The sequence below is a fragment of the Hyla sarda genome, chromosome 3 (genome assembly GCF_029499605.1).
Source record: "Hyla sarda isolate aHylSar1 chromosome 3, aHylSar1.hap1, whole genome shotgun sequence".
NCBI classification, from domain to species: domain Eukaryota; kingdom Metazoa; phylum Chordata; class Amphibia; order Anura; family Hylidae; genus Hyla; species Hyla sarda.
This window is the reverse complement of record NC_079191.1, coordinates 303,945,961-303,971,809: the sequence shown is the minus strand read 5'-3', so window position 1 is coordinate 303,971,809 and position 25,849 is coordinate 303,945,961. Positions and strand designations below refer to the sequence as shown.

At 41.6% G+C, this 25,849-nt stretch overlaps 1 protein-coding gene across 3 annotated transcripts in view; it reads right to left on the bottom strand.

Moving 5' to 3' along the window:
• Positions 1–25,849, bottom strand: part of MOCS3 (molybdenum cofactor synthesis 3) — a 152,021-nt gene that overhangs the window by 22,580 nt on the left and 103,592 nt on the right. For 2 of the 3 annotated variants that reach the window (XM_056566970.1, XM_056566971.1), the window contains exons 9-10: positions 19,230–19,393; positions 18,671–18,718 (exon numbers count right to left, since the gene is read on the bottom strand). In XM_056566970.1, the coding sequence (XP_056422945.1) occupies positions 18,671–18,718; positions 19,230–19,393 (212 nt within the window). Of the gene's footprint in view, positions 1–8,211; positions 8,568–18,670; positions 18,719–19,229; positions 19,394–25,849 lie in introns of those variants that run through there. The other variant, XM_056566972.1, reaches the window with a different exon arrangement.

Genomic DNA, 25,849 nt, shown 5'->3' with positions numbered 1-25,849 from the left:
TGTTGAAAAACCCCATATATGGATGTAAACTGCTCTACAGGTGCACTACAATGCTCAGAAGAGAAGGAGCGCCATGGAGAGAATTTGGTTGGAATAGAAGGCCATGTGTGTATACAAAGCCCCCATGGTGCCATAACAGTGCCCCCCCCCCCACGTGACCCCATTTTGGGAACTACACCCCTCATGGAATGAAATAAGGGAAGCAGTGAGCATTTACACCCCACTGGCATTTGACAGATCGTTGGAACAGAGGGCTGTGCAAATGAAAATTAAAATTTTTCATTTTCACGGACCACTGTTCCAAAAATCTGCCAGACACCTGTGGGTGCTCACTGTGACCCTTATTACATTCCGTGAGGGGTGTAGTTTCCAAAATGGGGTCACATGAGGGGGGGGGGGCTGTTATGGCACCATGGGGGCCACCCCTGTGCAAATCACCAATTTAGGACTCAAATGTACATGGCGCTCTCACTCCTGAGCCATGTTGTGCGCCCTCAGATCGCTTTACGTCCACATATGGGGTATTTCTGTACTTTGGGGGGTTTTCCATTTTCCTCTTGTGAAAATGAAGTATGGGGCAACACCAGCATGTTATTGTAAAAAATTTAATTTTCTTACACTGAAATGCTGGTGTAGACCGCAATTTCTGCCGAGTACAGAAATACCCCATATGTGGCCCTAAACTGTTGCTGTGAAATACGACAGGGCCCCGAGGTGAGAAAGCACCATGCGCATTTGAGGCCTGAATTAGGGATTTGCATAGGGGCGGACACGGATGCAAGTAACTCTTGCCTCCTCCACTACAAATACCCTCCAGCTGTTGCAAAACTCCCAGCATGCCTGGACGGTCAATGGCCATCCGTCAATGCCGGGAGTTGATGTTTTACAGCAGCTGGAGGCTCTGTTTTGGAAACGCATTTTTATTTGGGGTGGGGGGGCGGGGGGGAGAGACTGTGTAAGGGGGTGTTTTTAGAGTACATTCACACGGCAGGGGTTTACAGTGAGTTTCCCGCTGGGAGTTTGAGTTGCAGTGGAAAATTTGCTGCAGCTCAAACTTGCATTGGGAAACTCACTGTAAAGACCTGCCTGTGTGAATGTACCCTGTACATTCACCTTGTGGGGGGTAGGGGGTGTTTACGGGCGCAAACCTCCAACTGTTGTAAAACAACAACTCTAAACATGAACTGACAGACTGTGCATGCTGGGAGTTGTAGTTTTTCTACAACTGGAGGCACACTGGTAGGAAAACACTGAATTAGGTAACAGACTAACTCAGTGTTTACCCACCAGTGTGCCTCCAGCTGTTGCAAAACTACAACTCCCAGCATGTACTGACAGACGCTTGTTGCCAGGCATGCTGGTAGTTTTGCAAGTTCTGGAGGGCCACAGTTTTGAGTCCACCGCAAAGTGATTTCCAAACTGTGGTCCTCAAGATCTTGCAAAACTACAAATCCCAGCATGCCCAGACACCAAATGACTGTCTGGGAATGCTGGGAGTTGTAGTTTTGCAAGAGATGGAGGCACACAACTACAACTCCCAGCATGCCCAGACAGCTGTTTGCAGCCGGATATGCTGGGAGTTGTAGTTTTGCAACATCTGGAGGACTACAGTTTGGAGACCACTGTGTAGTGGTTTCTAAACTGTGGTAATCCAGATGTTGCAAAACTACAACTCCCAGCAAGGGGAGGGCACTTACCCCCATCATCGTGGCCGCCGCCGGACCTTCGCGTACCCGTCGTTCTTTCGTTTTGTTGTTTATTTTCATTTACCACAAGTGGGGGCAAAGTTATTATATTGAGGCCATATTCAAATATTTGGGGACAGGTGAATGGAGAAACAGGTAGACCTATTAACTATATGGGGGCATAGAAGGGCTATTAACTTTATTGGGACACAGGTGGGCTGTTAACTATATGAGTGCACAGGTCCACTGTAAAGGACATGGGGACACAGGTGGGCCATATTAACTATATGGGGACAGATGTGGGCCTTTTAAGTTAATAGGCCCACATCTACATCCCCATATAGTTGATAGACCCAAATTTATGTACCTATATAGTTAATAGGCCCAAATCTGTGTCCCCATATAGCTTAACCCCTTCAGGACCAAGCCCATTTTGGCCTTAAGTACCGGAGCGTTTTTTGCATATCTGACCACTGTCACTTTAAAAATTAATAACTCTGGAATGCTTTTACTTATCATTCTGATTCCGAGATTGTTTTTTCGTGACATATTCTACTTTAACATAGTGGTAAATTTTTGTGGTACCTTGCATCCTTTCTTGGTGAAAAATCTGTAAATTTGATGAAAAATTTGAAAATTTTGCATTTTTCTAACTTTGAAGCTTTCTGCTTGTAAGGAAAATGGATATTACGAATACATTTTTTTTTTATTCACATATACAATATGTCTACTTTATATTTGCATCATAAAATTGACATGTTTTTACTTTTGGAAGACACCAGAGGGCAATTTTCCACAAAATTTTCAAACTCGATATTTTTCAGGGACCAGTTCAGTTTTGAAGTGGATTTGAAGGGTCTTCATATTAGAAATACCCCATAAATGACCCCATTATAAAAACTACACCCCCCAAAGTATTCAAAATGACATTCAGTCAGTGTTTTAACCCTTTGGGTGTTTCACAGGAATAGCAGCAAAGTGAAGGAGAAAATTCAAAATCTTCATTTTTTACACTCTCATGTTCTTGTAGACCCAATTTTTGAATTTTTACAAGGGGTAAAAGGAGAAAATTTTTACTTGTATTTGTAGCCCAATTTCTCTCGAGTAAGAACATACGTCATATGTCTATGTAAAGTGTTCGGCGGGCGCACTAGAGGGCTCAGAAGGGAAGGAGCGACAAGGGGATTTTGGAGAGTACGTTTTTCTGAAATGGTTTTTGGGGGGCATGTTGCATTTAGGAAGCCCCTATGGTGCCAGAACAGCGGGAAAAAAAAAAAAAAAAACACATGGCATAACATTTTGGAAACTAGACCCCTCGGGGAATGTAACATGGGATAAAGTGAGCCTTAATACCCCACAGGTGTTTCACAACTTTTGCATATGTAAAAAAAAAAAAAATTTTTTTACCTAAAATGCTTGTTTTCCCAAAAATTTTACATTTTTAAAAAGGGTAAAAGCAGAAAATACCCCCCAAAATTTGTAACACAATTACTCCCGAGTACGGCGATACCCCATATGTGACCCTAAACTGTTGCCTTCAAATACGACAGGGCTCCAAAGTGAGAGCGCCATGCGCATTTGAGGCCTAAATTAGGGACTTGCATAGGGGTGGACATAGGGGAATTCTACGCCAGTGATTCCCAAACAGGGTGCCTCCAGCTGTTGCAAAACTCCCAGCATGCCTGGACAGTCAACGGCTGTCCGACAATACTGGGAGTTGTTGTTTTGCAACAGCTGGAGGCTCCGTTTTGGAAACAGTGGCGTACCAGACGTTTTTCATTTTTATTGGGGAGGGGGGGCTGTGTAGGGTATGTGTATATGTAGTGTTTTTTTACTTTTTATTTTATTTTGTTAGTGTAGTGTTTTTAGGGTACAGTCGCACGGGCGGGGGTTCACAGTAGTTTCTCGCTGCAGTTTGAGCTGCGGCAGAAAATTTGCCGCAGCTCAAACTTGCAGCCGGATACTTACTGTAAACCTCCGCCCATGTGAGTGTACCCTGTACGTTCACATTGGGGGGGAGGGGGGGGGGAACATCCAGCTGTTGCAAAACTACAACTCCCAGCATGCTGAGAGTTTTAGTTTTGCAACAGCTGTAGGCACACTGGTTATGTATCACTGAGTTTGTGACCTAACTCAGTGTTTCACAACCAGTGTGCCTCCAGCTGTTGCAAAACTACAACTCCCAGCATGTACGCTGCATGGTGTACGGTGACTGCTGAGAGTTGTAGTTTGCAACAGCTGGAGGCACACTGGTCGTGAAACACTGAGTTAGGTAAAAACAAAACTGAGTTTCACAACCATTGTGCCTTCAGCTGTAGCAAAACTACAACTCTCATCAGTCACCGACAGCCAACGGGCATGCTGGGAGTTGTAGTTATGCAACCAGCAGATGCACCACTACAACTCCCAGCATGCACTTTAGCTGATTGTGCAAGCTGGGAGTTGTAGTCATACAACAGCTGAAGGTACACTTTTCCATAGAAAAAACGTGCCTCCGGCTGTTGCAAAACCATAAGTCCCAGCATGCCCATAAGGGAATGCAGGGAGTTGTGGTTGTCTGCCTCCTGCTGTTGCATAACTACAGCTCCCAGTATGCCCTTTTTGCATGCTGGGAGCTACATAGTTACATAGTTAGTATGGTTGAAAAAAGACATACGTCCATCAAGTCCAACCAGGGAATTGAAGTGAAGGGTGTAAGGGGATAAGGGAAAGGGATGTAGTTTTATAATTCTGCATAAGCATTAATGTTATTTTGTTCCAGGAATGTATCTAACCCTGTTTTAAAGCTGTTAATTGTTCCTGCTGTGACCAGTTCCTGAGGTAGACTGGGGGGGGGGGGGGGTTAACCTGGAACAGTTTTTCTCCATATTTTTTGTATGGGCAATTTATATACTTATATACGTTTATCATATCCCCCCTTTAACGTCTCTTCTCAAGACTAAACAATTGTAACTCCTTTAATCGCTCCTCATAGTTAAGATGTTCCATGCCCCATATTAGTTTAGTCGTGCGTCTCTGCACCCTTTCCAACTCCGCAGTGTCCCTTTTATGAACAGGCGACCAAAACTGAACAGCATATTCCAGGTGAGGCCGTACCAATGCCTCACCTCCTGCTGCTGCTCGCCGCCGCCGTTGCTCCTGGGGCCCTGATCCCAACATTGACGCCGAGGATCGGGATCCCCAGCACCCGGGGTCCACGTCCCGCACCCGTGCTCCGGAAAAGGGGTGGAGCGGGTTGCGGGAGTGACACCCGCAGCAGGCGCCCTGATTGGTTGGCCGGTAAACCGGCCGACGAATCAGGGCGATCGTGAGGTGGCACCAGTGCCACCTCACCCCTGCTGGCTCTGGCTGTTCGTGGCCATCAGAGACGACCCCGATCAGCCAGTAATTCCGGGTCACTGGAGACCCGATTGACCCGGAATCGCCGCAGATCGCTGGACTGAATTGTCCAGCGATCTGCGGCCATCACCGACATGGGGGGGGGCATAATGACCCCTGTGGGCGATATGCCGGGATGCCTGCTGAACGATTTCTGCAGTAATCCGGCTCCGGGCCCCAACCGGCTAGCGGTGGGGACCGGAATTCCCACGGGCGTATGGATACGCCCTCGGTCCTTAAGGACTCGGAATGCAGGGCGTATCCATACGCCCTATGTCCTGAAGAGGTTAAAGTATTAAACTATATGGGGACACAGGTGGGCCATATTAACTGTATGGGGGCACATGTGGCCCCATTAACTATATAGGAAACAGATGTGGGTCTATAAACTATATGGGGACACAGATGTGGGCCTATTTACTATATGGGACACAGGTGGGTCTATTAACTGTATGGGGGCACAGCTAGGCCTTTTTACTATATGAGGTCACAGATACAGGCCTATTAACTATAAGGTCAAAGGCGAATGACCAGGGAGTCAGGAGTTTGTCTGGCGCAGAGAGGAACCATCAGACAGCCAAGTAAAATCAATGGATTTATTAGATGCAACGCGTTTCGCTGCGCATGCGCAGCTTCATCATGCCTGATGAAGCTGCGCATGCGCAGCGAAACGCGTTGCATCTAATAAATCCATTGATTTTACTTGGCTGTCTGATGGTTCCTCTCTGCGCCAGACAAACTCCTGACTCCCTGGTCATTCGCCTTTGATTCTACACCTATCCAGGAGGGCTGCAGTGGACCTGCCTTCATATTTCTTCTGCTCCTAACCTTGTTGTGTGTGGGCGCACAACCAACTTCGGTAAGCGGCTTGGGAATCACTTTCCCCTACCCCCACCTGCAAGATCTACTGATCCCGCACATGAGGCGCCTTCCTTCCTTTCTCTAGTATTAACTATAAGGGTCACAAATATGGACCTATTAACTATGTGAGGGCACAGTGGGGAACTATTATCTGTATGGGGGGCAGAGAAGTGGGCATATTAATTATATGGGGATACAGATGTGGGCTTAATAACTTCTACATTTCTTTTATATCTGGGGCACAAAGGTGCGACTAGCCACTATATGGAGGCACAGAGGTGGCCCTTATACTATAAGGGGATCCAGAAGGGACCTAACTGCTATATATGGGTACAGAGTATGGTCTAACTACTATATGGGGGCACTAAGTGGGCATTATTACTGTGTGGGGCAATATACATGTGAAGTTTGTTTAGAGGTGAGGGTTGTGCTGAAGAAAGAAGCCTAAAATATTTGTCTGGAAGATTCTGTGGAGACGAGTTGTGGCCGTAAGAAGTCTTTAAGATGCCCCAGGCTGGATGGCAAGGAGAAGGAAAAATTAACAACACCGGTCAGAGAAGACGTCACTGGATGCAACTGTACTGTAATAACTTATACGGTCTACAGAGTGCTACCATACAGCTGGTATGTAACACTAAATGGCCACTGTATGGGGGGGGGGGGGTTATTTGTCTGTATATAGTGGATTACATTCAGTAGTAGTGTTATGGTAATAGTTATTACATGGTGGTTATTTGTGGTTGTGGTGTGGCTGTATTATTGTCCCTTGTATACTGGTATAATTGGTAATATTGGTCTCAGTATACAGGATTTGGTCACTAACAGTATGATGGTAATAGGTATGGTTATAATATTCCTCCTTGTACACTTGCATTATTAGTGGGTGGCACTCCCTTTTTTATTATGCTTACAGACCTCTGAGATGTACATCCGACCCTGCCACCGCACATACCTAAGTTTTGGCCATCTGACGCCAAGCATTTCTGGGCCAAGCAGTAAACTTGTAGAATTCGACCTGAAACCAGTATCTGCCAGCCTGGTATTTGATTTGCCAGGGTTCTGTAAAACAATTTGCAGCCTGCAGGCAGGCTTTCATTGTGTATGTTGCGTTATGCTGTGGGGCTGGTATGCAATTATTTCCAGGGCTGGTTGTTATCTCCAATCCAGCCCTGAGTGTCACCTGCACTAACCTGTCGGTACAGACAGGTAGTGCAGGTGACACTGATGACAACGGTACTTACTTTGTCCTGTTCCGTTATTACTGTGTGGGGCAATATACAGAACCCTGGGAAATCAGGGTATCTTCAGCTCCAGGCCAGACTTGGAGCATGGGCAGAGCTTAGTGACATCACCAAGCTCCGCCCATGCTCCAAGTCGACCCTGAAGCTTAAGATACCGAAGAGGATTGCCTTAAAACCAAAAGCACGGAACGGGACAAGATAAGTCACACGGGGGCGGCCGTCACACGGGGGCGGAGTTGTGACGTTACAATCTTCCATCCCCGTGGTCGGGAGGAATTAGCCTGAGAGCCTTCAGCGTTTCCGGAAGCAATCACAGGTGGGTGCAGCTTGCTATATTGCGGGGATCCCCAGCGGCGGAACCCCGGCGATCTGACATCTTATCCCCTATCCTTTGGATAGGGGATAAGATGTCTAGGGGCGGAGTACCCCTTTAAGGTTGACAAACTGTTGACAAGCGCTGGTTGTCCCCGCAGGAAATTCTTTAAAAATTCTCCTTGCCACCCTCTCAATTCCTCCAGGTGAACTCCTTTCTTTTTGCACTTCTAGACTCCAAAGTCCCTCTTCGGAAGCCACTCCCTCCCAACTCGATGTTATCATAGGCACATAACCTCAAAAAGCATTTTTTTTTATATTTTTTTAATTTATTCAGGTTGGTTGACTGTGTGGTTCTATGTCATGTGTGATTTAGGACGGTGAGAGGAGACCGATTAGACCGATTCTATTAGCACTTATGCTGGGAGGGCTGGATTGGGAATGTGTGTTGTCTTTAGGTGCACAGTTTTAGCTACTACTACTAATTGTTCTTGTTGATGCTGAGCTACCCACTGATATACACTGTGTATCTACCTATTTGTACCATTGTTACCATACCAATGTTTATTTTATAAAATTGCAAAATTCCAATAAAGTTATAAAAAAAAAAAGGTAGGTCATCTACCACATCCCAGCCCAAGCCTCCAACCTATCCAGATCCATTTGTAACAGTGCCCTGTCCTCTATAGTGTTTACCGCTTTACAGAGTTTAGTATCATCTGCAAAGATTGCTACTTTACTATTCAACCCCTCTACAAGGTCATTAATAAATATATTAAATAAAACAGGACCCAAGACTGACCCCTGTGGTACCCCACTAGTAACAGTCACCCAATCAGAATAAGTACCTTTAATAACCACCCTCTGTTTCCTATCACTGAGCCAGTTACTTACCCACTTACACACATTCTCCCCCAGCCCAATCCTTCTCATTTTATGCACCAACCGTTTATGTAGCACCGTATCAATTGCTTTGTAAAAATCCAGGTATGTGACATCCAGCGATTCCCCCTTGGTCCAGTCTGGAGCTCACCTCCTCATAAAAGCTGATCAGGTTAGTTTGACAGGACCGATCCGTCATAAAGCCATGCTGATATGGAGACATACATTAATTTTTATCAATATACTCCAAAATAGCATCTCTTAGAAAACCCTCAAACAATTTACATACAACAGAGGTTAAACTAACAGGCCTATAATTTCCGGGGTAACCTTTTGTTCCCTTTTTAAATATTGGCACCACATTTGCCATGCACCGGTCTCATCTACTGCTGTGATGCAATGCAGGAGGCCAGATCATTCCGCTACAGCATTACGCCGCGCATTGGACTATAGGGAGCAAGTACTAGCAGAAAGAGAGCTAGTGCTTGCTGTAAGTTCTGGCTGCCCACATCACCGGGCAGGCACAGCCATGCCTATCGGAGAGTTGTTGTCGATCGTTAAAAGCATTTTTTTTGCATAATTGAAGCTGCTACAAAGCAGCAAAAGGTATGATTTAACTGTTATTTCTAACAACTTTGTCAAGCTGGGGCTGGTTTATGGGGGTTAAAACTCATGACAGTTGCGCTTTAAGGCTCACTATACCCCTTGTTACATTCCGTGAGGGGTGTAGTTTCCAAAATGGGGTCACATGTGGGTATTTATTTTTTTGTGTTTATGTCAGAACCGCTGTATAATCAGCCACCCCTGTGAAAATCACCAATTTAGGCCTCAAATGTAGATAGTGCGCTCTCACTCCTGAGCCTTGTGCGTCCGCAGAGCATTTTACACCCACATATGGGGTATTTCTGTAGTTATGCAACAGCTGGAGGTACGCAACTACAACTCCCAGCATGTCGAGACAGCTGTTTGCTGTTTGGGCATGCTGGGATTTGCAGTTTTGTAACATCTAGAGGGCCACAGTTTAGAGATCACTGCACAGTGATCTCCTAACTGTGACTCTCCATCTGTTGCAAAACTGCAAATCCCAGCATGCCCAAACAGCTGTCTGGGCATGCTGGGAGTTGTAGTTTTGCAACATCTGGATAGTGGTCTCAAACCGTAGCCCTCCAGATGTTGCTAAGCAACTCATCGGCTTCCATAGGATCCAGGGAGCCGCATCGCCGTCCTCTTCTGCTGCCAATCACCGCCGCCGATCGGTAAGTGGACTTTGGCGCCGGTCCTCGTCGGTTTCCCCGTTCTGCCCGGCCTATTGTGGGTGGGCAGACCAGGGAAAGTGAAAGTTAACCTCCCCCCGATCTGCTATTGGTCGTCGCTTCTAGACAACCAATAGCAGGGTTAGTAGGGGTGGCATTCCTGCCACCTCACTCCTATCCCTTCAGGGGGATCGTGGGTGTCTTGGACAACGCAGACCCCCCTTATTTTGCGGGTCACCGGAGACCCGTATGACTCGGAATAGCCGCAAATCATTTGTGTGAATTCAGCAGCGATTTGGGAGGGGTCTCAGGAGCCCCCTGGGCATTTGCACGGGGTGCTTGCTGATAGATATCAGCAGACACCCCGGTCCTGAGATTCCCACGGGCATAAAGGTACGCCCTTGGTCCTTAAGTACTAGGGAGGTTAATTTCTTTTTTACTACCCTTTGTGCAAATTCATCACCTCCTCTTTACCACCCCCTGTTGTCATGCTAATTATACACCCCAAAAATGAATCGCTACATTTTAAATAACATGGCAAGTATGAGCACCATTTTGTATTAAATTTCAGGCGGCCTAAGTGGAGTCTTTGAGAGACCAAAATATCTATCTAGAAATGTGTATGCATGTCATTATTTGAGAAGGTGTCATAAATGCAAAAATGTATTTAAATATACAGGTTGTGACGCTGTTGACCCCATGCTGATAGAGCAGGAGGTGGGAGTTCTCTAATAAGAGTAACTGCATTTACATAATTTGGTTTTGTCTCTGCTGATAGATATATTTTTTTGGGCATAGTAAATTCTTTTGTTTTGGACCATGGTATACTTTGATAAGGTGTAAGATTACTGTTATGTGTCTTAATCCAATTGTTTGTTGGAATACTGGTCTAGCTTTCATTTAAATACCCACCTAGTTGTGGATGTTTTGTCACTGTAACTTTATTAATAGATGAATTCTGCAGATCTATTAAGGGAGCCAGGATGACATTGTGATGAAGTGTTTCATTTTGAGGTTGGATGCACTATGACCAAATTGGAAAGCTAGTAACTTGTTGTATAATTCCATATTGGGTTCATATTACCAAAGTATTGTTAGATTGGTCATGGCCTTCTCACTCAAGGCGGATATCTGATGTATGGTTAGATACATATGTGTTATACTTGTGTTCATATATATCCCAGCCAGTTAGATTGCCATCTAGTAATATTGTTTTTATGTTACTCGGTTGCCATAGTGAGAGTGTAATTAATGGTGCCATATTATGTTAAATTTTGGTACGGATTGATTGTTGCATATTTAATATTTTTCCTTGTGACCATAGTCCTGACAAATTGGTGTTCTCTTATCGAAACATGGTGTTGAGTCTTGCAAAGAGTGAAACTGTTCACAACATTTTGGCTTATATTGTATAGTAATTTATGTAATAATTATCAGCCATAAGATGTGTGCACCATCTTATGGGTTGTTTGCTGAGGCCAAGTAAAGATTTGTTGTTGTGTAGACACAGGACAGTGAAGTTAAGAGAAAATTAATCTATTGTATGCAATTTAAATTATTTTAAAGATGTGACCGACCATTGTTTATGCAGCATTGAAAGGTTGATACCTTTTCATAGGAATTGCCCATATAGCAGAGGACCTGAAATTTATTAATTTGTTTTGTAGTGAAAAGTGCAAAACTGTAATGTTTCTGCTACCTAACCTTAGTGATGCAAAAGCTAAGATAGGGGAGGGGCGAGAGAAGATTGCAGAAATAATAATCTGTGTTTTATTTTGTTTCTATTTGCAAAGGCTGAAAGTCCCATAACTTTGCCCACCTTAGTTGGGAGGGGGAGCACATTCCTCAGTCAGTCCCAGGTGCATGTCACCTTCTCTATGCAAAAGGTGCAGAACTGAAGGAAAGGTAAAACCTGAAGGGAGGGGGAGATTCTCTCCACTCCATTGTTTGGAAGTTCCTTAATCTATCAGTTGAATTAAAGGGGAAATAAAAAGTTGTTTTATATTTAGCTGAGAATGGAGTGTCCAGTGAAACAAATTGATTAATTCATTCGATAATAGCAAGTTAAATAATAAGTTTATTGATATTTGATACAAAATTTTTCCACAGGATCATTAATTTGATGTTTGTTTGAGTTTTGTTTATTTTAGGGGTAAAGACAGCAAAGCAAAGTATCAGTGCCCTGTGCCTTGGATAATTCAGATGTTTCCATAAGATGCCAAGAACTGGAACAGAATCACAACATCCAAAATTGGAAGATGGAGACACATCATATATCCCATAATGATTGGTGGTGTTATCGTATAACTAGAAAAACTGAGCAGTTCTACTAATCCATATGCGTCTAACACGTGGTCTATTGTGTGTCTCATGCGTGACTAACTTTTGTCACTGTGTTCAATGAACGATGTATTACTATTTTTAGAGGTCGTCTCAAATATTGGATTATTATCCCAAATAGACGTAAAGCCTAGAGCAGTATTAGCCTAGCAGAGGATGAATAGTAACATCTATTCCTGATAACCCTGTAGCTTATTTTTCTTTGGTAGTAACATAACAGTATCCTCAACTAAGTTGCTAGCTAATGTATGGCATAAGTCAAAGGCCTAAAGCAGGCAGGTACATGTGTGCTATAGTCCATGTTACGTTTTATTCATACTGTGTTGTTCTTAAACCTAAGTGATTGCCCAAGATGGGATCACATGATTGATGGAAGGACAGATGGCGGGATCCTAGAAGTCTTTTTATCCGGAACCGAGAGAGCCTGGGAACAGAGCTAACTGAGACGCAAGAGACATCCAGTCGGAGCCAACCCGTGATGAATCCAAGATGTATCCAGGACGGACTAGAAGAGATTCGACAGCCGCATCTGAAGTACATCACACCAGGGAGATTGATATGAAAAGTATTCGAGATCGCAGACAAAAGGACATGATGCCAAAGCACCGCTCGCAAATTCGAGCAAGAAAGCCATTACTTTGAGTTTTAATGTCAGCAGCAATGTTATTAGAATGAGGACCAAAGAAATAGATTAATTGGAGACACGTTTCCAGAAAGTCTATGATGGAACGACATTTCTCTCTACAGTGGTGATCAAAATTGTTTTAATAACAATATGCGTTCTATGAACTGGCGCGTTCTTTACTAACACAAAGGAAAGTGACACACTTAAAATGAAGTAGAATAAGCATAGAGTTTGTGCACTAGACACGTGTCGTAAAAGTACACACTTAGTAGTGATCAGTTTCTTCCAAGGTAAAACTTGCGTTCTCCAATCTACAATGATTTGGAGCATTTAGCCATTAATTGCATTTCAGCTTAATCAACCTTCTATAACAAAGTTGTTATTCTGAAATGGGGGGGGGATTTGTCAAGCTAATTATACACCCCAAAAATGAATCACTACGTTTTAAATAACATGGCAAATATGAGCACCATTTTGTATGAATTTTCAGGCGGCCTAAGTGGCGTCTTTGAGAGACCAAAATATCTCTCTAGAAATGTGTATGCATGCAATTATTTGAAAAGGTGTCATCCCTTCTAAGAGTACTAGGGAAATGACAAATCCACACAAAGGTTTATTGAAAGCACTTTACCAAACAATGGTAGAGTCTTGGGAGAGACAAATACTGAAGGTCTTCACATCTTAACAGTGTTAGCTGAGATTTTAGTACAATAGCTCGCATATTTACTAGCCAGTGATACTGGGGGGACTGTAAACAAAGGACAGATCCCTGAGAGAAGTCAGTCAACAAGTTCAGTTGCAACTAGCCAGAGGAGACCTGCAGGTTAACATGAGATGTCTTCAAAAGACTATTCCTATAGATGATCTCATAATATGCTCTTTGTAGCATGAATATGCTATCTTGCCGTATTATACAATATTGATAGATATATATATATATAGCAAACAAGAATGTAGAGCAGCGCCCAAGTAGATAATAGATGGTGCAGGCAGCGATGAAAAAATCCTAGGTCAAGGTAGGTTACACATCCAAGAAGAGGCTGCAGCACTCAAGGTTATGAGTGTAAAAAAAGGTGTTTATTCCATATCAATACAAAAAGTGCTTTTTGTATTAATATGGAATAAACACCTTTTTTTACACTCATAACCTTGAGTGCTGCAGCCTCTTCTTGGATATATATATATATCCATAGGGGCATTATACGTTTAGTATTATTGTGTATATACAGTACAGACCACAAGTTTGGACACACCTTCTCATTCATAGTTTTCTTTATTTTCATGACTATGAAAATTGTAGATTCACACTGAAGGCATCAAAACTATGAATTAACACATGTGGAATTATAAACATAACAAAAAAGTGAAACAACTGAAAATATGTCATATTCTAGGTTCTTCAAAGTAGCCACCTTTTGCTTTGATTACTGCTTTGCACACTCTTGGCATTCTCTTGAGATTCAAGAGGTAGTCACCTGAAATGGTTTTCACTTCACAGATGTGCTGGTGTGGAATAGGAGGAGGTGTGATGGTGTGGGGGTGCTTTGCTGGTGATACTGTTGGGGATTTATTCAAAATTGAAGGCATACTGAACCAGCATGGCTACCACAGCATCTTGCAGCGGCATGCTATTCCATCCGGTATGCGTTTAGTTGGCCCATCATTTATTTATCAACAGGAAAATGACCCCAAACACACCTCCAGGCTGTGCAAGGGCTATTTGACAAAGAAGGAGAGTGATGGGGTGCTGCGCCAGATGACCTGGTTTCCACAGCAAGCAGTAATCAAAGCAAAAAGGTGGCTAGAACCTAGAATATGACATATTTTCCACACTTTTTTGTTATGTATATAACAACATGTGTTAATTCATAGTTTTGATGCCTTCAGTGTGAATCTACAATTTTCATAGTCATGAAAATAAAGAAAACTCTGAATGAGAAGGTGTGTCCAAACTTTTGGTCTGTACTGTAGTTATATAGCTAAATGCTGTATTCAGGTGGATAAATAACGTGTGAGATGTCTAATCATGTAATTGGTGTTGCGTGATGGATTAATTCATGAATATTATTAATCTCAGGAATAATATATCATATTATGAAAATATAGTAGCCATAATACCTGGTATAGATATATTTATCCCTTATGGTAAATTTAATCATGCAGAATATACCGACTATAATTAACGATTAGCTGTGTTGTTATATCACTACCCTGATCTCCATATACACACCCACCAATCATCATTGGATAAGAATCTCTTTGGAGAAAAAAAAGAGACCGATGCCAGCGCCTAGTGCATTACCCTAGGTACGAAGAGCAAAAGGGTTGGCCCAGGGACCATATGAGTGGCTGCTCGCTCACCTTAGGTATGAAATAACCAAGCCTGTCGCCCCAGTGAAAATGGGGTACTTGTAAAAATATAGCTGCTGCTTGCCTCTTAGGGTTGCAGGATGCTGCTGGCCTGGATGCAATGGAGAAAAAGACCATTTTGATCGGAGGAAGGGAGGGCAGCTCCCGAAACGAGTCATTGCCTGTTTTTTATTTTCTTGTTTAATAAAAGTGGTTCCACTGTGAACCTTATATATAATTATCTCCTTGTCCATCCTCTTCATTTGAGGGAGCTGCAGCGCCAGCACTAAAGGGTTCTTTTCTTCTGTCTTTTTCTCCATCATCATTGGATGATCTGATATTTGTGGGGGTGGGTCTTTTAGACAGGAAGGGGGGAGAGAGAGAAGAGAGAGAAGAGAGAGAGGGAGAGAGAGAAACGTTGCTTGTTGGATGGAATAAATCACCCTTTTCACTACCTCTGTGTGCTGCAGCAACTTTGTTTTTGGTATATATATATATATATAGCATCAAGACAAGGAAGAAAAAACGCTGCGACTCACCACTTTCACAGTGTTTTTTCTTCCTTGTCTTGATGCTACCCCACCAAGCTACGGGACTGTTCAAGCAGTAGTCCTTTTAGGAGTCACCGATTCACACGCAGTGTCTGGCTTATTTTCTTCTGTTGATACATACACACATATATATATATATATATTCTCAATTGTGAGATGAAAATAGTAGTTTCTAAGCCACACCCCCTTCTACTGCAGATGAACGGAATGCGACTTATGGGGATCAATGCAATGATCATATCGCATATAGCATAGACTATTGGATCTCTCTGCTCCTCCACATGACATAATTGCCACGAGGAAACTTAATTTAAGTTTTCCTAATAAATAGTCTATTTAATACTGTATCTTACCAGAGAAAGTTGTGGTTAAAACTGGGCGGGGTTTATTCCCATTTTATGTATCTAGAGATAATATGCCCATAGGATATCATATAATATGATAATCTCTACACAAAGTAATATACGGATATTTGAACTAACCCACTTCTGTGAGTAAGTTTAATTATGGATATTCGTTATATAATTTCTTTATTGTATTACTCTCCTTAATGTTAATCAACTATAACAAATAAATGTACTTTTTTTTTATAATAACTGCGTTATTATTTTTATTATATTGCACAAATTACTCTACCACTACTAAAAGAACTCATATCTGGGAAAATAGTCGGGCCCAGATATGGTGAATTGCATTGCTTGTATATTTTTGGCAATTCATAACGGTCATAATATTTGTCATATTTTTGTTGAGCATAATTATTAATTCATAAATGAGTTATTAACCCCCCGACTCTGTGCCATTTCATCACCCTGTGCCATTTTTCCCCCTTTTTCCAGCAGTGCCATTTAATCCCCCTTTATCCCCTGTGTGACTTTACTCCCCATGTGCCAACTTCTTCCCCCCCCCCCCCTCGTGTCACATCCCTTTTCCCCCTCCCTCCTCCGCCTGCTGTTCTTCTTTCCTGGCCAACAGCCTCCGGTGCAGGGGCTCTCAGCAGGTTTGACGTTCTCCTGACATCCTCTTCACTGCACTCACTGAGAGGCTGTGAGCAACAGCAGCTGCGGGCACTGACAAGTGAAGCTCCTGATGTCACTTGTCAGTGCTTGCAGCCATTGCTGCTGCTCTCAGTAAGTGCATCGCAGAGAAAGTCAGGAGAACATCAAACTCACTGAGAGCTCCTGCACCTGAGCCTGCTGGTCAGGTAAGTAGAACATCAGGGGGAAAAGGGAAGAGGAAAATAGATGTGGCACAAGGGGTGGGGGGAATGATTTGGCACAGGCACAGGTGGAATAAAGTAGCACAGGGGGATAAAGGGGGAATGAAATGGCATGGTGGGGGGGGATCAAGGGGAATGAAATGGCACAAGGGAATAAAGGGGAAATTATGTGGCACAGAAGGTAAGGGGGGGATGATTTGGCACAAGAGGAAATAAGTGGCACAGGGTATACATGGATTATGAGATGGTACAGGTGGTTGATAAGGGGTGATTAAACAGCACTGGGAGATTCTACTGTAATACTGCCTTTTATCATGTTTTATAGTGGAGTGAGTAAAGCACAGTATTCGGTCATTTAGAAAGATTTTTGAGGCCTTTTTCCCCAAATAGGGGACATCTCTCAATAGTGGACCCTTTTTTATTCCCCGTGAGTGTCTGCTATTAGGAGATTCTACTGTAAATCTTACCTGCTCTAAACAGTTCCTGTCATGGACAGAGGTGGAAGCAGTTAGAACCATGCCTGACTGGAAAGAATACAGAACCTCCTCTAGGGCATACAGCAGCTTATAAGTATTTGTAGCTAGAGATTTTTAAACAGAAGTAATGTGCAAATCTGTATCATTTTCTCTGGCCAGTTAATTAGAAAGGAAGGGGTATCCCGGAGTAAAAAAGAAATTGTAACAGAAGTACCGTATAAGTGTTTAGACTACTTAAGGTTCAATCATCAGTGCATAACAGTGTTGCCTAATTGGTTTGCTTCATGATACCTATAGAAATCTAAAGTAAAAAAAAATAAAAAGTACAGTCCCCAAAGCTTAACTAAGGTGGGGCAAGTACAGAATAAAATGATGGGGTTTGTGCAAACATATGTGTTTTTTAATGCTAAAAAATTTATAAAAAACTAATGATACAGAGTCCCCGTTACAGGGCCCCCGTGGTTTGGAGACTGAAGAAATGTAAGGACGATAAGGTGACCTTTGTGCATTCCACCCATTTCACTAGGTGAGGGATGTGCTAGACCTTACATGCCCAGAAATTAGAGGCTCAGTGCTAGCCTAGGAGAGGCATATTCATAGTGTAGGCTCCATCCCAAAAGAGGTCACCTTATTGTGCTTGGAAGGTACACACTATTTGGCCAAATGGTAAGCTAAGAACCTCTTTTTTTTTCCCACTACAGCAGTATTGAAAAGTAAAACATGTAATTTCATATATAGCTTAGCGCTAGCAGTGTGCTGCTGTTATTCTCTTGTTTTCATTTGTAGTTTAGCCACAGCAGCTTGCACCTGTATACTTATTTCATACAATAATTGTGTATTAGGTAGTGCTGACCAATTTTTGCTTTTTATAAGTTACATACTATCAGTTATTTTTCACACAATCTGTTCTACATTGCATTCATTATGGGTTCTGATCCAGATGTTCATTCTCAGCTGAAGACCAATGAACATGAGACCAATTCTACATATATAGTAATGATATCAAACACCATGCTAACCAGTCAGTGAAGAAAGGTGCAAAATCTATAACATGCAACACACGCACTTAACAGGACTGGGTGTGCACACCTAATGTCATTAATAGCGTGCTTAAACGTTTGGATATGGGTGCTAGTTTACACTAATTTGTTTTACTTGATTTTTGCGTGTCTACATGCCTCCCTACCACAAGGGCCCTGTGTCGGAGTATCTGTATCAATATATTTGTATCTATATTTTATAATTAATAAAGTGCATAAATTTGCACAAACACCATTATCTCATTCTGTATTTGCTCTACCTTAGTTATGTGTTGAGGACTGTACATTTTCTTCAATTTTGAATTCTGTGTGTCCTGTGAATTTGGCACTTTTTGGTTAACCTTAGCGTTTCTTATTTACTACTGTGAGCTGTACAACCTTTTTTCTACTATAGAAATCAGCAAGAAAAAGAAACACAGTAGAATTTACTTAATTATACAAATTCCTGGATTTCTTACCTGAACAGTTATCCTTTCTTCACTTGATAATAAATGTAAAGATTTGCACTGTAAACCAAATAGGAAAAAAGAGGTTAAAGGAGTATTCTAGTGCAGAGTATGTATTCCTGTTCCGTCCTGCAAAAAAAAATGAAAATGAACCATCTCTCACCTTCCTGGGTTCCCGCGGAGCGCCACTACAGCTGATCGGTCCTCCGGTTCATCCTCTTCATACTTCCGGGTGTAGCGAAGCATCACATGGCGCTCAACCTATCGCCAGCCGCCGCTATGTTCATCCTCGGCCGGCGATAGGCTGAGCGCCATGTGACGCTTCGTTACACCCGGAAGTATGAAGAAGATGGACCGGAGGACCGATCAGCTGTAGTGGCGCTCCGCGGGAACCCAGGAAGGTGAGAGATGGCTCATTTTCATTTTTTTTGCAGCCCGGGCAGGACGGAGCAGGAATACTCTGCACTAGAGTACTCCTTTAACAATAGTAAAAAAATAAATAAATGAATCCATTTTTGGCAGCAGTTATTTAAAAAAATAAAAATAAATAAATATAGGTGATTTTAGGAACCTTATCTGAAGCAGAACCACCACAGAAACTTTCATAGTCTTCAAGTATTTGTAATTTCGAATTACTGCCACAAACTTCACAGTCAGCTTTTTTGCCTCGAATCCTTATGTTGCGGAATTGACCGTTTAGACCATCAAACATAAGCATAACACCACTAAAAGATGCTAAATGAGAGGTTAAGGAGTAAATAGGATTTTTGCACCAAAAGTTTCAAAATTTGTTGTTTTTACCCAGAAACCCTTGCTCCTGTTTATTATTCACAGGATGTAAATATAGAAGTGAATGGAAAGAGTACAACTAACTGGGACCCATTTTGTTTAATATCTTTATCAGTGATATTGCAGAAGTTCTCGATGGTAAGGCGTATCTTTTTGCTGATGACACAAAGATTTCTAACAGGGTTGTAATTCCTGGAGAGATACATCAAATGGAAAAGGATTTTGGTAAACTAGAGGAATGGTCACAACTAAACTGGCAATGAAAATATAATGTGGATAAGATACAATGTGTAAATACCCAAGGGTAGAGTATAAAATATGTGATACAGCACTAACATCAGTATCTGAGTAAAGGGATTTAGGGGTCATTATTTTAAAAAAGACTTAAAGGTAGGCAGACAATGTCACAGAGAAGCAGGAAACACTAGCAGAATGCTTGGGTGTATGGGGAGAGGTATTATCAGTAGAAAGAGGGAAGTGCTCATGCTGCTGTACAGAGCACAGGGGAGTCCTTACTTTGAGTATTGTGCGCAGTACTGTAGTCCTAATCTCCAGAGAAAAGCTACTAAACTTGTACATGAATTGCAGAATAAAACTTACCAGGAAAGGTTAAAGGACCTTAACATGTAAACTTATAAATACATAAAAAGAATCAGAACAATAAAAGGAGGAGGGAATATATAAAAGAAGAAAAACTACCACAAAAAGACAGTTTTAAATTAGAAGGGCAAAGGTTTAAAAGTAATTTGAGGAAGTATTACTTTACTGAGAGAGTAGTAGTGGATGCATGGTCTTCATGCAGAAGTGGTCTCTGCAAATACAGTGAAGGAGTTTAATTTGTTGGGGACCAAGGGCGTACAGGTACGCCCTTGGGTCCCGGTACTTAAGGACCAAGGGCGTACTTTTACGCCCTGGTCCCCTTAGTGAGGTTTGAAGCGTGCTCACGAGCTGATGCCCAGCATTAACCCTTTAGACGCCGCAATCAAAGTTGATTGTGGCGTCTTTATCAAAAGTAAAAGTGTCCCGGCAACTCACCATTGTGGTGAAACCGCGATGTCCCGATCAGTTGAAAGGACAGCGGGAGGGTCCTTACCTGCCTCCTCACCTTACGATCGGTGATCAGCTGCTCCAAGCCTGCTATGCCGGCTGAAGTAGCAGAGCACCGATTATACTGATAAATGCTATGCTATGGCATAGTATTGAACAGTATATGCAATCAAAATGCATGTAATGGTCCCCAATGAGGACTAAAAATAAAATAAAAAATTAAGTGTTAAAAAAAATGTATTAAAAGTCAATTAACCCCTTCCTAATAAAAGTTTGAATCCCCCCCCCCCCACTTTCCCCTTTTTCTAAATAAAACTATGATATATAAATAATGATATGTGGTACCGCCACATGCGTAAATGTCCGAATTATTAAAATATAAGGTTAGCTAAACTGCACAGTTGATGGCGTACATGTAAAAACAAAAGAATTGTGCATTTTTTGTCACTTCTTATAATAAAAAAAATTATAAAAAGTGATAAAAAATCCTATCAAAACAAAAATGGTAACGATAAAAACTACAGACAATGGCGCAAATAATAAGCCCTCATATAGCCCCGTATGCAGAAAAATTAAAAAAAAGTTATAGGGGTCAGAAGATGACAATTTTAAACATACTAATTTTGGTGTATGTAGTTATAATTTTTTTAAAAGTAGTAAAATAAAATAAAACCTACATAAATAAGGTATTCTTGTGACCGTACGGCCCTAGAGAATAAAGATAAGGTGTTATTTTTACCTAAAATTGCACTGTGTAGAAACGGAAGCCCCCAAAATTTACAAAATGGCGTTCTGTTTTTTGAATTCACCCCAGAAATATTTATTTTTGGGTTTTGTGGTAGAGTTGGTCATTAAATGATTTATTTCATTACAAAGTACAATGGATGACACAAAAAACAAGCCCTTATATGGGTCTGTAGGTGCAAAATTAAAAAAGTTATACTTTTTAGAAGGGATGGAGGAAAAAAGAAAGTCCAAAAATGACAATTGGCCTGGTCGTTAAGGTCAAAATGGGCTTGGTCCCCAAGGGGTTAAGCATACATGGGATAGGCATAAGGCTTTCCCTATCCTTCATATAACATAGGGACACAGACTATGGCTAGTGTTCAGAATATTGGGCAGACTAGATGGGCAAAGTGGTTCTTATCTGCAACACTTTCTATGTTTGTATGTATTTGACAGGATCAAAAGTTTGTTGTTTATTTATTAATAGGACCAGGAACAGAATCCATAGCCCCTACTCACAGGCACCATTGCAGGTTATGGCTCTCCCTCAATAGGCTGGAGTAAACACTTTCAGGTAGTGGAGTCTGCAGCAGGAGGTGAATTTCAAACTGATTGCGACCAATGGTTAAAGTACAGAGTCCCAGATGTGACATTGCGACACTAGAGGGAGATAGAAAAGACATCACTTCACAGTCAGAATTCCCGTAGCAGAACCTGAGCTCTCTTGAAGGACTCAAATGCAACAGGGCCTGGTTTGCAAGTGCAAATGGAAGTCATGGCAAGCTCCAACTACCCAGATCCAGAGGCCACCTGATGCTCTACCCAGCATAAATCTCACCTTGAGCACTACAAGGGGGGGGGGGGGGGTGATCTTCGTGCTTAGGGGGTTGAAGACAAAAGGATGTCTCCTGGGTCACGGCTGCAATAAAGCAAGCAGATCAGCACTGCCTGCACCCTATCCCCAACCCAGTAAGACACAAGGAAAAAAATAATATTCTGAGACTCAGAGCCCTTATTTTTCAAGGTCACCCACATGGCCAGGACATGAAAACACATAATATATATATATATATATATATATATATATATATTTTTTTTTTTTTGGTCCCATTTAGGACGGTATATAAGCTCCAGGGTACGGTCATAGAAACAAGTAATGAAAGACCCAATTATCAGTAAGAAATAAGAAAGGTCTACTGGTCTTATTGAGGGTGAGCACGGGAGAGAGGTATTCAGGATGACTCTACAACTTCCCCTTAGTGAGGCACACCATTTGTCACAGCTTCATCTGCTGCACAGCATATATAAAACTCCAATGTTAACAAAACCCCCAAAGAAAGTAACCCGATTCTCCCCAGGAATATAGGCAACACCAAGAAAAACAATGCATATGTAGATCAATAAAATTGTTAAAATAAAATCAATAAATGTTATTGTAACATAAATTCACAAAAAGGACATTACATATAAAATGACACATACATATATAATAACATAGTATTATAAAGATCCAAAAGAGACTACTCTACTTAGCAAACTGAAAAGATGGAGACTCATCTATAACAAAATGTTTAAGTGCTTAAAAGGCACAGTGTAAAAATAATAAAATGATGTACAATAACACCCACTATAAGGAGAGGCCAAAAAATACCGGCTCACAATAAAAATACAGGGCCTGTGCAAACATGCTTCTAAATATCAAGAGTCATAACGCTTATGCACACAAAAAGCAAGTGCAATTCAAAAAACAGCAACCTAAGATAGTAACAAAATACATGGTGAAAAAAGTACTACCAAGTGGTTCAGAGTAATGCCAGAAGTCTTCACAATCAGACATGTCGTGCACTAAGACTTCATCCCCAGGGGTGTGGAAAGAAAAAAAAAAAATGTATATTATATATATATATATACACATATACACATATATATATACACATATACACATATATATACATACACACACACACACACACACACACTTATCCAAGGGACTAAAACGGAGCACAATTTACTTGTCCCTCATGAAAACCCACTTGTTCTGGTACACAAAATAATTATAACCAAAATAGTATGAGGGCTTGTTTTTTGCAGGACCAACTGTACCGACACCTTTCATTTTTCCATAACAAATGCTACGAAACAAAAAATAAAAATTTGTGAGGTGAAATGGAAAACAAAAAAACATTTTTGCAAATTTGGGGGTTTACACCAATCACCTTGTGGTTAAATTAACATGCTATTTTGATACTTTAGGTCAGCTTGATTACAGCAATACCAAATTTGTTTGGCTTCCATCATGTTTTCCTGATTTAAAAGAATTCTAAACTTTTTTTAAGCTGCCAATTTCTGACACTATAACATTTTTATTTTTATGTATACCAGACTGTATAAGGGCTAAATTTTTTGTTCCCTAATTTGATGTTTGTATTGGTACCATTCTGATATTAATTGGACTTGGGATTGCTTTTTACTTCATTTTTCTGGGATATAATGTTATATAAAATTTAAAAAAAAAAAGCAATTATGTGGTTTGGTATTTTTTACCTTAACGCCATTGACAGTACGGATATATGTTATATTTTAATAGTTCGGACAATTAAGCATGTACCAATACCAAATAAGTATATTTTCTAATAATGTTTACATGTTTTTTTATATGAAAAATGACAAAAAGGAGGGTGATGTGAACTTTTAACATGAAAGAGGTTAAAGGGGTACTCCGGCCTTAGATATCTTATCCCCTATGCAAAGGATAGGGAATAAGAAGTCTTGATCACGGGGGTCCCGCCGCTGGGGACACCCGCAATCTCTCCTACAACACCCACTTGTCATTAGCCTCACAGAGCGAAGATGGCTCCGTGTCTGATGACTCACGATACAGGGGCCGGAGTATTGTGACATCACGGCTCCGCCCCCTCGTGACGTCCCGCCTGGCCAAAATACAAGTCTATGGGAGGGGGTATGGTGGTCATAAAGCCCCCTCCCATAGGCTTGCATTGAGGGACAGCCCCCTCCCATAGGCTTGCATCCACGGCAGCCATGGATGAAGAGGTAAGCCCTCTGGCTACCTCCACAGTGGATTGCTTCCCCCGCCATTGCACTGCAGAGGATGCGATCCACCCCACTAGCCCATCAGGGATGGTAAAAAGGTACCTTTAGACGCCGCTGTCACTTTGGACAGCGGCAATCTAAAGGGTTAATAGCTGGCCGCGGTCTTCGCAGCAAGCCTGCTATTAGCAGTGGCTCCCAGCTACAGCAATCAGCTGGGAGCCGGTCCAGCTCTGCTTGTCTGAAACAGAGTTAAATGCATGAAAAATTCAATTGCCGGCACCCGGAACTGCTTGTACCGGGAGTCGGGCGATAGAATTTCCACATCCCTGATCCAGGGCAAAACTCCAGACAGAGAACTTCCGTCCAGAGCTTCCAAGTGCAGCCAGCGCCTGCCGAACTGCGTGGAGACATTGCTGTCCATGAAGCGGAATTGACCAGGACACTGTTCAATGTTCTGGACAAACTATTTTTCTGTCGAAAATTCTGACAAGAAAATTCCTAGCAGAATTCTGTTCAGAAATTCCATAGTGTGAACCCGGTCTTAAACGTCAGGTGGTGTAGGCTTCTGATCTTATTATTTTCTTAGGCTGCTCTTTTTTGAATTGCACTTGCACTTTTTATGCATTATTTATGACTTCATGATATTTAGTAGAATTTTTGCTCAACTGTACTCATTTGCCAAGTCCTTTTATTTCTATTGTGAGCCAGTCTGCTCTATCATGGAGTTGTCTCTTTCGGATCTTTATAGGATGTCATTTACTACTTATGTGCCATTTTAATAACAGAATTTTTCTTCAATAAAATCGGATTTAACCCCTTAAGGACCAATACAAATAAACCTGTACGCCCCTGAAAGACCAGGCCTGTTTTTTCAAATCGGGGATGTCTCTTTATATTAGAGAATAACTCTGGTAAGGTTTTGCCAATCACGATAATTCTGACATTGTTTTTTTGTCACAAGTTGTCCTTCATGTACATTGTAAAAGTAAGCCGATATCATTTGTAGTTTTTTTTTTACAATGCAAAAAATCATGAAATTTTTACAAAAAATTAAGATTTTTTGCTATTTTAACACTAATAGGTTGCATATATTTATACTTACTGACCAAATAGTTTATGAAACTTATACTTTCAGATGTCTAATTTATTTTGAAGTCATTTTTTTGTTTTTAATTAACATTTTAAATTAGTTAGAAGCCTAACAATTTAACTTGAAATTTTGAAAATTTGAAAAGTACATCTTTTTTTGTGTGCTATGCAAGGTTTGCAGAAATTAAAAGGTAGTAGAACATAGGAACACCCCCCCAAATGACCCCATTTTAAAAACTAGACCCCTCAAGGTATTCGCTAGGGGGTACAGTGAGTATTTTAACACCATAGTTTTTTGGCAGGAATTATTACAATGTCAGTGTTAAAAATTCGAAATTTGCAATTTTTCACAAATGCATCATTTGGGGGGCATATTTTTTGTAAATCACTTCTGATATTGAAAGAAATGCTACCTATATTTTATTTAGCTGCTTGTCCCATGTTCGGAAATACCCCCGCTTTGGCCATATATGGTTCCTTGGCCGCGTG